The sequence below is a fragment of the Megascapheus bottae genome, chromosome 25 (assembly GCF_031878675.1).
Source record: "Megascapheus bottae isolate mThoBot1 chromosome 25, mThoBot2.hap1, whole genome shotgun sequence".
NCBI classification, from domain to species: Eukaryota; Metazoa; Chordata; class Mammalia; order Rodentia; family Geomyidae; genus Megascapheus; species Megascapheus bottae.
The window spans coordinates 20,284,837-20,301,185 of NC_143533.1; the positions used below are offsets into that span (position 1 = coordinate 20,284,837).

The following is a 16,349-nucleotide window of genomic DNA, read 5'->3' on the forward strand; positions in this document are numbered from 1 at the left end:
CTGTGACTCAAAGGGGTAGAGCTCTAGCCTTGAAAAAGCTCAAGGACAGTGCCCAGGCCTTGAGTTCATGCCCCAGGACTGGCAAAAAAAAAAAAAAAAAAAAAAGGAATCCTTCAGTTTATCAAAGGCCCATATAAATGTTTCTGCTGGTTTTAATTTGTAGTCCAACAGGACTACAAAGATGGCCCTACCTTGACACACTTCTGGTTTTCTGTTGGCATCTGTTAGTCTGGGTTCCCAGTGGCCTATGGCTATCCTGACATTTCTGCATTCCTGTTTGCTGACAGGCCTTAGATTTTTTCCGATCTGGTACAACATTTGGCTTGCCTGTCTAAGATATTTCTCTGGTTGAAGCTTGACCAGATAGATATATGTATGTATCCACATCAATCTTTTCATATTGTATACATACTTTCTTTTTGTTTTCAATGGAGAGAGTAGAAACACTGCCTTTTTAATTATGAAAATGTTCAAACTGTCATTCTTGTTTCAACCATCCCATCACATGCACTACTTGTTCTTAATTTTTTTTAGAATAGACATCACCACTCACCTGCAAATATTCCTCATGCACATCTCTGATATATGAAGAATGTTTCTAATGCAAGCACAATAGGATTTTCACATCGAAAAACATTAGCAAGAATTCCTGATATCAACTAATCCTAGTCTACATTCAATTTTAATTAGTGAAGTCTATCTTTTTAAGGCTATAAGCAGTTTGTTTCTCTAGAGATAGAAATAAGTTATTTTTATACTAAAAGTGTTCATTAAAGAATAATCCCCAAAATTGGAGTCATAAAATTTTTCCTGTAAAGAAAACTTATTTAGGCCTGTGGGACAGGAGGTCTAAAATGAAAGATACTATATAACAAGAGAAAAAAAATCCATTAAAAATCTTATTGCTAAAATGTAAAGTATGACAATATTTTATAATATAGTTTTTACTAGTTCTCGATCGAAAAAGGGAACCATTTTAGAATGAGGAGAGTTTTTAGAATGATAACTAGTTCCCTATCACTAAACTGATTATGAATATTCACTTATGGAAAGCATTCTGTAGTCAGCTGCAAAAAATAAGCAGCAGACTACATTTTGGATTAAACTATAGTTGGCTGACACTCAAATCAAAAAAGCAATGAGGTTTGTTGCTTTGTTTTTAATTTTTAGAATGATGAAGTTCCAAAAAGTAAGGGGTAGATAGCTCTGTTTACAACTACTAAATGATTGTCTTTACTGTGGGCAAAGTAACATCTCCAAAGATCATGCTTCTCTGGAGAAATTTTTATCCATCTTTGAGGTCTTAAAACTGTGGAATCTGCACTGAGAGGATCTGAGGAGATCCCTGCTCAGGGCATCAAGGTCAATGGAAAAGGAAAGAGTTGACCAAAGGCACCACTGCTGAGAAGGCAGGCCTGTGAGCCCAGGAAGCACCATCAATGCCCAGCTTTAAAGTGTGTATGTGTATAAGCCAACATGAGTCATGTTTCTTTCCTGTATGATAATCCTCTTCTATTATGCCCAAGCCTTCAGTCAAACTCTGATAAATGCCACATCCTGTCTTGGCTGTACTGTGGGCAATTAAGGGAAAATCCTGGCACAGAGACAATCAAAGAAAAAGGCCTGAGCTACAGGAAAGCTGCATTCAACCCAGCAAGACAGGATCTCACTCACAGTTTCTTAGTAGTCTGCACAAAAGATGAGAGGCAAGTTAACCCAAGAAGAGAAGTATAGGCACTGCTTAAGAATACTTAACACAAATGTAGTAAGAAATGCAGATTTGTCTGGGAAAAACTAGAACAATTGCTACTTAGACATTATAGAATGAGTAAATAAGCTGGGTACGGTACCTCATGCCTGTAATCCTAGCTACTCAGGAGGCTGAGATCTGAGGATCAAGGTTCAAAGCCAGCCCAGGCCCTAAAGAACCTCAGACTCTTATCTCCAATTAATCACTAGAAAACAGGAAGTAGGGCTGTGGCTCCTGGGTTAGGGCAATAGCCTTGAGCTGAAGCGCTCAGGGACAGCACCCAGGCCTAGAGTTCAAGCCCCATGACCCCCCCCCCCCGCCCAAAAAGAATGAGTAAATAGCTATCCACACTTTGAAATGACAAAGAACATTCTCTACAGTATTGTTTGAAATAAAATGAGTTGCAAATGCAGATAAACTCAGAGATGACTATCCCATAATTCTGGGGCAATCATATAACAGACTAGTGAAAACATCGTTGGGGGACCATGCAGACGGAAGGTAGGACTTGCAGCAAGACTTTTTATCTAACTTTTTGCTTAATCATAGGAATATTATCTATCTCAAACAGTGAATCAAATGTTTTGTTTGTTGAAATAGAGTAAAAGTTGGATAAGCCAGGCCTCATAGCACAGGCATTTCTACCACGGAAATAGAATAGGCTTACATTAAGTGAATATAAACTCAAAGTACTGCATCTCAGACTACTGTAAATTACAAAGAGAAAAGGTGCCCTCTTCTGGGGGGAGGGAGAAGGAAGAGACAATGAACATCAATGATGTCTAGCTTTATCAAAAACAAGATAAATTTAACAGGACAAGTCCATGAAGTGCTTGCATTGGAGGTATGTTTCCAGTTTCAAAACTAACCTAAACATTGAACTTAAATAGCCATAAGAAAACACCCAGGGGCCAGAAGTTTGGGAGTTTGGTAGTAGAGTGCTTGCCTAGCATGCACAAAGACCTGGGTTCAAGTCCTTACTACTACAGGCATAGAAAAAGCCAGAAGTAGTACTGTAGCTCATGTGGTAGAGCTCTAGCCTCGAGAAAGCCCAAGGACAGTGCTCAGATCCTGAGTTCAAGCCCCAGGACTGAAAAGAAAGAAAACACCTGGACATTTCTAAATTGTGAAATAACCTACAAAATAATACAACCTTAAGTTTTGTGGTTTTTTTGGCCAGTCCTGGGCTTGAGCTCAGGGCCTGAGCACTGTCCTTGGACTTTCTCAAGGCTTGAGCCTCAGCACCACTTCCGGATGTTTTCTATGTATGTGGTGCCAAGGAATCGAACCCGGGTCTTCATGCATGCTAGGCAAGCACTTTAACCACTAGGCCAAACTCCTGGCCCTACAACTTTAAGTTTTAAATGCCCATGTCAGTTAGATATAATGATAATTGCCTATAATTCCAGAACTCAGGAGACAGAGGGAAGAAAATTCAGAATTAAAAGATGGCCTGAGAAACCTCTTTCAACAAACAATAACAATAAAAGACAAATATTCTTAACGTAAAAGTGCCAGTTTCATGAAAGACCTAGTCTAGAATAAAAGAGACCACAAACCAGGAATGGTGGTGGAAGCCTGTATTTCAGACTAATCAGGAGGCTGAGATAGAAGGATCATGGTTTGCAGTCAGCTTAGGGATAGGACAGCAAGACCTTATCTCAAAGCCTGGTGTACACTTCTTATCTCAAGTACTCTAAAAGAAGAGGAAGTAAGAAAACTGAGGACCCAGTTCAGCCCAGGCGAAAACATGAGACTCTATCTAGAAAACTAAGAGTAAAAACAACTAGAAGCATAGCTCCAGTAGATGCATATCTCCGGTGGTAGAATGCTTGCCTAGCAGGTGTGAGTCCCTGAGTTCAATCCCTAGCCCTACACACACACACACACACACACACACACACACACACACACACACCAGAGTCATAACCAACCATCATATCTAACCCTATTTTAATTCAATAGCTCAGCAATGAGCTATTGAAGAGCAATAGCTCTCCAATGATGGAGAAAATATCACAAGATATTAACAATTAGTTAATTGTTGAGGGCATATGAGTATTTCTTTCCTAAACTTTGAGAGTTTTGAAATTAATGAGTTGGAAGATAATCACCATTAATAATGAAAACTACCAGCCAGGTGCCAGCAGCTCATGCCTATAATCTTAGCTACTCAGGAGGCTGAAGTCTGAAGATGGCTATTCAGAGATAGCCTAGATAGGAAAGTTTATAAAACTCTTATATCCAATTCACTATCAAAAAGCCAGAACTGAAATTGTAGTACAGTGCTTGCCTTGAGCCAAAAAGGTCCAGGACAATAACCACGCTCTGAGGTCAAGCCCCAAGACCTGCACAAGAAAAAAAATATTTAAAAACATGAAAACTACCTCCAGTTGATTTCCTAGAGAGGCTCTCAATTTTGAAATAGTGAAAATAATATAACTTGTTCTGCACGTATCTAATTCTCACAAAAACACAACACTACCCATCAGCAGGAAGGTCCACATTTCACAGCATCCAAAGACAATTCCTGTCTGTAGAGAACAGAATCTAAAAAGCAATTCTCCCCATCACTGCTAGTGCAGAACACCAAGGTAAAGAATGTTGTTTTCCAGACTGAGATCTTAATCATGTACCAGTCAGACCACGCTCCACTGTATTTGTTTTAACAGAACAATTTTCTACTCTGCAAACTTCCATCAACTTGCATGTGTTCTATGGAAAAGCAAATGTTTCCCTTGGTTTTGTTTTGTTTGGTGTGTGTGTGTATGTGTGTGTTTCAGGCCTAAGACTAACAGTAAACTTGCCTAGCACAAGGGAAAATACAGGGACATAAGCTTGGCATTATGAGAAGTAGCAGAATTGCTGAGTGAAATGTGCTCTTTTGGTTTCCCTTGCCCTGAAACCACCCCCCCCAAACCAGAAAAAGCAGGTATGATTGTGGAGGTGGGGAAAAGTGTTCAAAAGAATTCTTCATGGAGGCCAGGAGTTTGGGAAAGTGGTAGTGCCTAGTATGCATGAAGACCTGGGTTTGATTCCTCGGTACCACATATATAGAAAAAAGCCAGAAGTGATGCTGTGGTTCAAGTGGTAGAGCTCTTGCCTTGAGAAAGCCCAAGGACAGTGCTCAGGCCCTGAGCTCAACGCCCAGGACTGGCAAAAAAAAGAAGAATTCTTCAGGATAACCCAAGATATATGAAAAGGACACCTGCACAGCCATGTTCATCGCTGCACTATTCAGAATAGCCAAGCGATGGAAACAACCCAGATGCCCCATTAAAGATGAATGGATACAAAAAAATGTGGTACATATACACAATAGAATTCTACATAGCCAACAGACAAAATAATCTCATTCCTGGGAAGTGGATGGAACTAGAGTAAATCATGTTGAGTGAGGTAAGTCAAGACCAAAGGAACAAAAGACACATGGTCTCCTTGATATGTGGATATTAAATCAAACAGTACAAGAAAAATGACTCAAGGTACAAGAGCAGGTACTCAAGGTCATTGACATGATCTTTGATATATAACTACATAGACATAAAAATCTATGATGGGATATATACTCTATAGCCATAATGTTATACAGATAGATATGTATCTATGACATACAAACTCTAAGCTTAATTTTAATTTTGTTCTTAAGTTTATGTGCTAGTTATTGCATATAGAGATTCTATTCTTGAATATTTCCCGATTAAACTTGACATTTGAAATATGATATAAAAATCGATGTTAATCAAATCTAAAATCTTTATAAAAATAAAAAAATAAAGATTTCTTCAGGGAAGGGAAGGGGGAAAACAAGGTGACTGGGAGAGGGAAACATGAGAAGGGGTATCAAGATTCAAGAAGTAATGTACCCACTACCTGACAAATCTAACTGTAACCCCTCTATACATTATCCCGACAATAAAACACAATTTTTAAAAAATCTTCATGGAACACTGGGTTTGTTGACAACGTGGCTTCTACCTCAGGCAGGTCAAAGTCATGTTTATCCCACAAAGTCTTCTATTAAATGGGATGTTGTTCCTAACAAACTTTGGTTTCTGATAGGATGGTACCTTGGGAAGATGTGAGTTTGAAAGAAGTGGAAGTAAAGCTGGATGTCCTACCTACAGCAGCAGCTGTCTTCGACGTAGGAAGGTTGGTACAGTCCCCAATCCCAAACACATTGGGGTATTTCTTGTGCTGAAGAGTATCTTTGTCTACATCCACCCAGCCAGCAGCATCAGCCACAGGACTCTTCTTGAGGACGTCTGGAGAACTCATTGGTGGTGTGACATGAAGCATTTCATACTACACAAAAGAACACCCAAATTTACATCTTTTCAATATTCCCACATCATCCTTAAAAGTGACTCCACCATAGAAAGATTGACAACCACTGCTTGAAGGCCTCTGATGATTGTTTCTCAAAATTCAAATTTCAAGAGTGGAAATCAAAGAATATCTTCTTGAAATTCTATAGTTCAGATGTTCTAGAAAAACAATAAGCCTTCACTAATCTAAGTCCCTACCTACAATCTCAACTATCCAGAAAAATAGCTGAGAACTCAAGGAAAAAGGAAACAAATCACATAGTTTCTTCCTGCACTCAAGCTAACACACTTGCTTTCTTCTGGGAAGTGACACTGTGGCTCAAGGGGCAGCGGTAGCTTTGAGCTGAAGAGATCTGGGACAGCACCCAGGCCCAAAAGTCAAGACCCACAACTGACAAATAAAAAAAAAAGGAAAGAAAGATGGACAGATATACTAAAAGCCAGGAGCATGGCGGCCTAGTGGTAGAGTGTTGGCCTACCATGCATGAAGCCCTGGATTCAATTCCTCAGTACCACATGCACAGAAAAAGCAAGAAATGGTACTGTGGCTCAAGTAGTAGAGTGCTAGCTTTAAGAAAGTTCTAGGACAGTGCTCAACCCTGAGTCCAAGCCCCAGGATTGGCAGAAAAAAAAAGTATCTTCTGGACCTTTATTCACAGCCCATTCATTTCTACCTTACATAAAATTTAACAAGTTGAGCTCTCCAGTGTTCTAGCCAGTAAAAAAATAAAAACTGCAATTTAAAAGAAACTAAAGATGATCCAACATCTCAACTTGCCAGCAGGTAGAAACACTGGAAATTAATTTTTTTAAGACTCATATAGAGGAACAAAAAAAAAAAGAAATCCTTTGTAAACTGATAACTATCCATATACAACCACAAGATGATCAACTGTCACAGGAACATGTGAGCCAGATGGGCTCCCACTAACCAAATCTGAGACAACTTGAGTACCAACATAATTAAAGGCATTAAGGTATGATGTACTACCGGGAAAAAGTTAAATACATCAGTTCTTTCCAGTGACTAATTAATTTAACAGCAACAACAAGAAAAAAAAAAAAAAAGCAGAGTTACTGACAAAATGCCAAGATCCTGGTAGTAAATGTGGGTATAATTCTAGGGATAGAAAAATCACTTTGCAACTGCCATAGTGAAAACAGATTGGGTAAGAACCATAAATGGGTAATAAGTGTAGGGAGAGACTTTAAATAGTAGGATGTTTATATGGTCTTAAAATATCTCCCCCAATGGACTTTTTTATTAACAAGGGAGAAAATGAACCATATCTTGACTAGTGATCAAAATGAAAGTCATTAAAATGAGCTAGTGAACATTATATCTATGCAAATATGATCACCTAAAAGAGTAACTACTTATGCAAATGGTCCAGTCTAAAAGTATAGCCTAAAACTAATCACAAGCAAATAGACAATTCAAAAATGAAGAAGATTCATGTGTTTTTAAAGAGTGATGGGAGAGGTGGGGGGTGTGGGGGGGAGGGAAACGGGTACCAAGACATGTGAAAGGGTATCAATGTATGTGAATTAATGCACCTTCTATCTGGCAAATATCATGTAACCCTTTTACTAATTACAATAAAAAAATATTTTTATCTGCAAAAAAAAAAAAAAAGAGTGATGGGAGAATTGTATAGTTCCGATGTCAATGTGATAGAAGAAAAAGAAAAGTTGTACAAAGGGCTGGGAGTTTGGCCTAGTGGTAGAGTGCTTGCCTAGCATGCACAAAGGCCCAGGTTCAATTCCTTGGTACCACATAAAATAGAAAAGCTGTACAAACATCCCAGATTCAAGAAAGCTAAAGAGATATCACAATTAAGTGTAATAGTTGACTGTAGACTATATCCCATACTGAAGAGGGAGAAATAATACAAATGTTTAACCAATCAACAAAATTATATATAAACAGATTAAAATATTATTTATGCTACATTATCTGAGCTGATAAATAACTATGGTTATACAGGAAAATATCCCTATCTTAAAAAATTTACAACAAGGCCAGGAGTTTGGCCTAGTGGTAGAGAGTTTGCCTAGCGTGCATGAAGACCCGGATTTGATTCCTTAGTACCACATACACAGAAAAAGGCGGAAGTGGTGCTGTGGCTCAAGTGGTAGAGCACTAGCCTTGAGAAAACCCAAGGCCAGTGCTCAGGCCCTAAGTTCAAGCCCCAGGACTGGAAGAAAGAAAAAAAAAGTTTACAACAAAGTCATTATGACTAAAGGTGAACAATGTTTGATGCACACAATTTATCTTTGGGAAAACTGCATACATGAAAGCATATAAATAGAAAGACCAAATGATAAAGCTAAGCAAATTGTATACCATTCTATATGTAAATCTAGGATATAATCAGTCTTTAATGTACTATTTTTTTCTGTGACTTTTTTTTAATTGTTGGGATAATGTATAAAGGGGTTACAGTTACATTCATCAGGTAGTAGGTGCATTCCTTCTCACACATTGATACCCCTTTCTCATGTTTTATCTCATGTTTTGTTCCTTTCTCCCACCCCCTCTTAATCATCTTGTTTTCCTCCCTTCCCTTTCCTATTTCAAATAAACGAATAAATGCATATACAATATACCAGGTAACAAAATCAGATACAGTAATAATATGAGATTAACCATAAGGGCAAAAAAAGAGAAGAATAATAAAATAGTACATTAAGAACAATAATCACACTCGTATTATTTTTTATGCAACCTCTCTAAGTTTAAGATGATTTTCAAATATTTTCTTCAAGTCTGGTCCTGAATCAGTGATGTCTTAATGATATTTAAATAGTCCATTTAAGAAAGGAAAGATGTGTGCAATCGATTTGAGAAAGAGCTTGAGCCTGTAATCATAGCTCCTCAGGAGGCTGAGAGCTAAGAATCATAGTTCAAAGCCAGTCCCTCTCTCTCCCTCTCCCTCTCCCACTCCCTCTCTCTCTCTCTCTTACACACACAGCTTGAGTTATAGTTTTAAATTTAATATTTCAATTCAATGTGTTTAGAAGTCTGTATCTTCAGTTTGCATCAAAATTTCTTTGTTAAAATGCTTTATGAGGGCCAGGAGTTTGGCCTAGTGGTTAAAGTGCTTGCCTAGCATGCCCAAAGACCCGGGTTCGATTCCTTGGTACCACATACATACAAAAAAGCTGGAAGTGGTGCTGAGGCTCAAGTGGTAGAGCTCTAGCCTTGAGAAAGTCCAAGGACAGTGCTCAGGCCCTGAGCTGAAGCCCAGGACTGACAAAAAAAAAAATGCTTTATGAATAAGATGAGAGGGTGTGGGGCCGGGAGTTTGGCCTAGTGGTTAAAGTGCTTGCCTAGCATGCATGAAGACCCAGGTTCGATTCCTCGGTACCACATACATAGAAAAAAGCCGGAAGTGGTGCTGAGGCTCAAGTGGTAGAGCTCTAGCCTTGAGAAAGTCCAAGGACAGTGCTCAGGCCCTGAGCTAAAGCCCAGGACTGGCAAAAAAAAAAAAAAATGAGAGGGTGTGATGCTTTCTCATTGCTAACACCATTGTCATAATGATGTAAACAAGTATTCCTCCCTAGATGTCCTGCATTTTGTTCTTTATTGTGATGCCTCTATAAAAGTACTATTCCCATTTCATGGAAGAAGAAACAGAGACACATAAAGGTCCAGCCCCATACAACTAAGGCTAGATCTTTCCAAGGAAGGTACTTGCTCTGCTTTCAAGGACTGCATTTTATCACTGTTGAAAGATGTTCAAAGACAGCCTAATTCAATGCCCTGTGCCACGGGTGAAAGATACCCCAAGTTTCTCTTGAAGTCGCCACAGTGTTGTTTCTTGCTCTCAAGCACAAGTTGAGACAATCATTAGATCCTGCTTTTAAAGAGACCTTCCTCAACTCCCTAGACAATAACTGAAATTGTGAAGTGTGTGTGGATACCTCAAGTGATTTAGTGCTACAAAAAGTAGAAACAAAAGAACAGAACAGCCAGGCATGGTGGCTCACATCTGTAATCCTAGCTACACAGGAAGCTGAGATCTGAGGACCAAGGTTCAAAGCCAGCCTGGGCACAAGAAGAACTGAGACTCTTATTATCTCCAATTAACCTCTAGAAAATGGGAAGTGGAGCTTGGCTCAAGGGTAGGATGGTAGCCTTGAGCTGAAGAGCTCAGGGACAGTGCCCAGGCCCTAGTTCAAGCCCCATGAGCCACCACACACACACACACACACACACACACACACACACACACACACACACACAAAGGACAGAACAAAATCTCACTTGGCACATGCATGTAAATCTCCCTCAATCCCCAATTCCATAATCTCTTCCATCTTGCTCTTCCCTACACATTTTGATCCACCATCTCACCTGATCACTGCCCTCAGGTACTCATTGTAACCAGCCTTTCTGGTCATGGATAGAAAACAACAGTCATGGATAGAAAACAACAGTCATGGATAGAGCAGTGGTACCACAGTGTCTGTAACCCAGTGTAGCAGACGAACCTTCAGGAAGACAGTTTAACCGAGACACTTACTGAAATCACTTGTGTCTCTCCAGGCTTGTCCAGGTTCTCAAAAACAGCTTCTTGTTTATCAGCTCGCACTTCGATGAGGTTTTGCTTGTAGTTAACAGTGAGGTTTCTCTCTTGGATGATCTCCTGAAGGGCATCTGCATATTTCTTAACCCCAAAAATTACTCCAAGAGAAGTGTTAAAGATGATATTGGCTTTGGATCGCTTGCCAGTCTGAGCAAAAGGAAAGAAGAAAACAACTGACACCAGAGCAATACTCCAGACATCTCCTTTTTAACCCAGGTACAAATTAAAACATTCCCCCAGAAGACCCTGCCACCAACAATTTGCATTGCTGGTGGTGGGTGATGTGTATCCCACCATGGGAAGGTGATGTGTGAATCAGTCCAATGCCTCCTTATTTGGAGGTAGAGATAGGCACTGCTTAGTCAAGGCTAAAGGTAAAGACTAAGTTTAAGCTGGGAAAGACAAGACTCCAACTGTTATTCATAAACTTGTTTATTCATAGACTCATTCACTCAATCAATATTTAATGAAGGCCTAGAGTTGGTCAGATTGAGTACTAGGCACTGGTGGAGTAAAGTTCCCTTGGTGTTCTCATGTTTGGAACAGGCTAGTATTCTCCCACATGCTAAGACCCTATGACACCTGAGAGACCCTTCTTCTTCAGCCATTCAAGAGTTGGGAAAATAATTCTCAGTTTAGAAGAAACAGCTCAGCTAGTCTTCTACTCATTCCTTTAATTCCGCTCCTTTTAAGCTTTGCTTGCCTGAATCTCAACATAAGAAGCTAGCTTGCTTGCTTGCTTGCTTGCTTTTTGAAGTCTTAAAATGTTTGTGTAAACCCCTGCCCCCATAACCCAGAATAAACTTTTTCAGAGTCAGAAATGATCACTAGAATTGTCTCTTCAATCACCACCCAATGGAGCTGTTGTGATTTACAGAATTCCAGTGAGATCTTGGCAGCTGCCTGGCTACAATCATCCATTTAACAATCCTGCAGGAGCAGGGAGTTTGGCCTAGTGGTAAGAGTGCCTGCCTAGCATGCACAGAGGCCCAGGTTCAGTTACTTGGTACTACATACATAGAAAAAGCCAGAAATGGTGCCATGCCTCAAGTGGTAAAGCTCTAGCCTTGAGAAAGCCCAGACAGGGCTTAGGCACTGAGTTCAAGCCCCAAGACTGGAAAAAAAAAAAAAAAAAAAACCTTCGGTTCTTCTTTCTCATCCCTGCTCCCCTCTCTCCCTTTACAGAATCACAGGTTCCTTCAAGCTCTAACAGTTTCACTGGTCAAATGATTTGACAAAATGCCACCTCTAGGCAAGGGCAGGTAGGGTAATCTCACACCAAGTGGACCTTGGCTGCCGACATAACTCTTACACAGGCAGTTTGGGGAAAGCTGAGCATAAAGTGCCTGGTGTAAGATGGCTGCCCTAAAGCTCTCCTTCCATAGAGCTTTGAAGTTCCATGTCAACACTTTTTTGTTGTTGTTGTTGATCTCCACCAGGTCTCTGTCCCTGAGCTCTTCAGTTCAAGGCTACCGTCCTACCCTTGAGCCAAGCCCCACTCTAGAGGTTAATTGGAGAGTCTCAGGTTCTTTTGTGCCCAGGGCTGGCTTTGAAACTTGATCCTCAGATCTCAGCCTCCTGAGTGGCTAGGATTACAGGCGTGAGTCACAGCACCCAGCCAGTTCTGATTTTTTCTATATATGTGGTACCAAGGAATCAAACCCAGGCCTTCGGGCTTGCTAGGCAGGCACTCTACCACTAAGCCAAACTCCCAGCCTACATTTAAATTTTTTACAGTATGAATGTGAACATATTTTTTGAACTGTAGAAGGACACATCAAATTGATGGCAGCAGCTCTATTAAAGCAATCACCTAATGTATGCATATAATAAAATTTAGAAACAAAAGCATCTATGCTGTCTCATGCTATGCTGAAGAGGCAGCTTACCTTCCTGAAGTAGGCTTCTGCTAAATACATGATCTTCTGGGGGGCTCCAGCACACTTCACGGGGGTATTGGGGAAGGTAAAGATGGCATTTCCCTCTTTGAAGTCCTGCAGAGCTTTCCAGGTCTTCTCTACAGTCTTAACTGAATAATTGGACCCTATTTTGGGATACGCAAAACCTTCAGGAAGGCCTTTAATCTGCAACCAAGTACAGAGAAAACTGTTTTTAAGTAACAGCATAGATGCCTTTAAAGTCCTTTTTTTTTTTTACCAAATATCCCCACATTATTATTTTTTTCCTGGAATAGGCAGGAGAATAAGGGTTCTTAGGCCAGGGCCATGATACCTATGGTAAACTGTCAAGCTGCTCAATGGGCCCAGTCCATAAAGACCTCTCCCTGTCCCCTGCATAGCCTTCAGGCTGTGATTCAAATCAAGTTCTCCCCACCTTCAGCATAAAGGCAGGATGTCAATAACACTTCCATTCAGGAGAACTATGTGCCTTTCTTAGAAGGAAGAAGGTAGGCTGGACCAAGAGCTATTCATTTATATTGCCAATAATACCAAACTCAAATTACTCTCTACCAGGTTGTACAAGATCAAATTCTTGGTAAGTGCAGTAAAGTTAGGTAATTAAAAGCATGGACTTTGGAATTGCACAGACCAAGTTTGTAACCTGACTTTTCTACCTAATACTGTTGTAACTAGAAGAAATTATCTGTTATTTCTAATCCTCCAGGTCTCTAACTGTGGCTACCAGACCAACAACAGCTCCATTTGGAAACCTGCTAGAAATGCAGATTGCCAAGCCTCACCCTCAGTTTACTGAATCAGAAAATCTGTATGCAGACTTAGAAATTGACCTCCAGCTAGGCACCAGTGACTCATGCATGTAATTCTAGGTATGAGGATAGGGAAGATTGGGAGCTACTTAAGATTTGGGAGGGTTGCAGTTCATGGCCAAACCAGGCAGAAAAGTGGCCCAAACCCTTTCTCAACCAAAAGCTGGACATGATAGAATACACCTGATATCTGAACTAACAATGAGAAGATTAAAATAGGTATACTGAAACACAGATACATACCAGGCAGGAAGTCAGACCATATATCAAAAATGACGAGGAAAAAAAGGCTGGAGGCATGGCTCAATGGAAAAGTGCCTAGCAAGTAAAAGACCCTGAATTCACATCCAGTGCAAAGGAAGGAGGGAAGGAAGGAGGGAGGGAGGGAGGGAGGAAGGGGGGAGGGAGGGGGGGAGGGAGGGGGGAAGGAAGGAAGGAAGGAAGGAAGGAAGGAAGGAAGGAAGGAAGGAAGGAAGGACCTTTCCCAGGCCATCTCACCTAAGGTCTTTTCTGGGATCACATTCCTGCAGCCTGTAAGCTGGTTAGTGCTGTTCTTTGTATGCTCCACTTACCTACTATCTCCCAACAAACTTCTGAACATTGTAACAATTACTGGCTTGCTCCATTGTATTTAGAAAAATAAACCTGAAACCTACCCCTGTCAGTTAGCATATGGTCCAAGCTCACAGAAAAGAGGTCTGAGGCATATCTAGGCAGTATTTATACTGTGTTTGGTTACTACTAGCAAACTCAGTAATTACATGATAAAGCTTCCAGCCAGCTACTTCAGAATTTATAATATAAATTTAATATATAAAAGAAATCTTTATCTTTACTACAACCAACTCAGTCTATTGCAGGGAAGGTAAATTTTCTATTAGCACAGAAAGGGCTGTTGTTTTACATGGACATGATGAATTCCAACTCACGTTTAAAGCTAAAAAACATTGTTACTACCAACAGACTTTTAGAAAAGACCTTTTTTCTACAACAAAAGGACTACTGAAAAATAAAGCTAGGAGAGGTTTTCTTAGAAAACCTTTCTTGTCAAAATGAATGCATAGCAACAAATGCAGTGTCTAATCTTGGCATAAATAGGCCAGTATAACATATGAACTACTTCAAACAGTACCTTCTCATAGTCCAGCTGGATTCCAAGAGCGATAATAAGATATTTGTAGGAGATCTGCAACACAAAAAGATGTTTTTACAGTAGGACTTTAAAAGTAACACTTCCAGGACTGACCTTGGCCCCAAATGTGTGGCCACAGCACCCACTATGCATCTATACTTCAATGTGCATGTCATGGGGAGGAGGGTGGTGGGCAGGGCAAGCAGGGAGGGATTTATGTTCCAATTGGCCAACCTATCCCATTTTCTGTGGCCTCTCATCTCAGTGCTCACAAATACTATGTGACCTGCCCCCTCCCCCCAAAAAGAACTTAAGGTGCCAGCCTATGCTTTTTTATAATGGAGAGTAACAAAAAAATTTTTGATTATTTGCCCAGTAAACTTTTTTATATTGACAAGTAAGAGAATGAATTTCTAATGTTAAAAGACAATCAACTAAATAAGGAATGGTGACACACACCTGTAATCTCAGCACTCGGGGAATGGAGACAGGCTAAAGCAGAAGGATCAGGAAAAAAAGTTTAATGTCAACCTAGGCTAAATGATGAGAAACTATCTCAAAATCAAACAAACAAGCAAATGAACAACAACAAAAACAAAACCCACAAGATACGCTGGCAAAGTTGTTCATGCCTATAATATACGAACCTCCCAAAAGCAAAAGTCCATACTACAAAAAGAAAGTCTCAAGTTCAACTTTCTAGCCAGATATGACTTAAGCCCTAGGAAATGCAAACACTCAGACACAAGACTTTTGAGCAATTGCAGACATCAGCGCAGACCTGGACAGACAACTGAATATGGTCAAATACTCTCACTTTAGACAGGATGTGAAGAGGAATCCTGACACTAAGAACCTAGCAAATAAGCTGATGATTCCTTGCAAAAATTCTAAGCTCAACTACTAACTAGATATGTCAGTAATCTAGGAAACAAATGAGCACCAACAAGAGATCAGAGATGATAAGCCTACTTTCAATCAGGAATCAAGAACTATGCTATCAAATAGCATGTACTCAATGTCTCTTTTTATATGTATTCTTCTAAAAACAGTAATTCTATTTCTTGGGACCCCCTGTTTCTAATCATTTAATGGTCAAAACAGACCAGTAAGGTGTTACGTTTACAAATGAAGAAATTGAGACATGGTTGATCATAAATACTTCCTGGATATCTTCTATGTGTTAGGTCCCAAGTATAACATGATGACATAGATGACAAGTATGCCAAGATAGACACAGTTCTTATCTACACTAGTACAAAAGATAATACTTTCAGATCATCACAGCCTGGCACCAATGGCTCATGCCTGCAATCCTAGCTACCCAAGAAACTAAGATCTGACAGCCAGGACAGACAAATCTATGATATTCTTATCTCCAATTAATCAGCAAAGATCCAGAAGCAAAGGTATGGCTCAAGAAGAGTGCCAACCATGGCTGAAAAAGCAAAATAAGAGCTCGGGTCCCGAGTTCAAGCCCTAGTACAGGCACAAATATAAATCATACAAATGATCACACAGTAGAACCTGATACAAGTCTGGTGGGTTAAAAGAAGATTTGGCTTAAGGGCTGAATCTAAGCTAAAGATGAATAGGTGTTAACTAGGGGTAGAGGTGGGAATAAACATGTATAAATGTCCTGGGATTAGGAGGAATTTGAGGAAATAAGAAGCAAGTGTGACAAGAGCAAGAAGAGAGGAATGAATACATCCAAGTTAAGTCCAGAAGAAGCGGGACCAGCATGTACAAAGAGCTTTTGAAACAAACAGGCTCCTGCATCTGGGCAAACAGAGACACTCATTGCAGTTCTCAATTGTAA

General features: G+C 40.0%; 1 protein-coding gene across 2 annotated transcripts in view; it reads right to left on the bottom strand.

Annotated features, from left to right (window-relative positions):
• The window catches only part of Sqor (sulfide quinone oxidoreductase), a 51,643-nt gene that overhangs the window by 2,163 nt on the left and 33,131 nt on the right, over positions 1 to 16,349 (bottom strand). For both annotated transcript variants that reach the window (XM_090358475.1, XM_090358474.1), the window contains 4 exons: positions 14,531 to 14,584; positions 12,560 to 12,754; positions 10,608 to 10,817; positions 5,872 to 6,055 (listed from right to left, as the gene is read on the bottom strand). In XM_090358475.1, the coding sequence (XP_090214601.1) occupies positions 5,872 to 6,055; positions 10,608 to 10,817; positions 12,560 to 12,754; positions 14,531 to 14,584 (643 nt within the window). The remainder of the gene's footprint in view (positions 1 to 5,871; positions 6,056 to 10,607; positions 10,818 to 12,559; positions 12,755 to 14,530; positions 14,585 to 16,349) is intronic.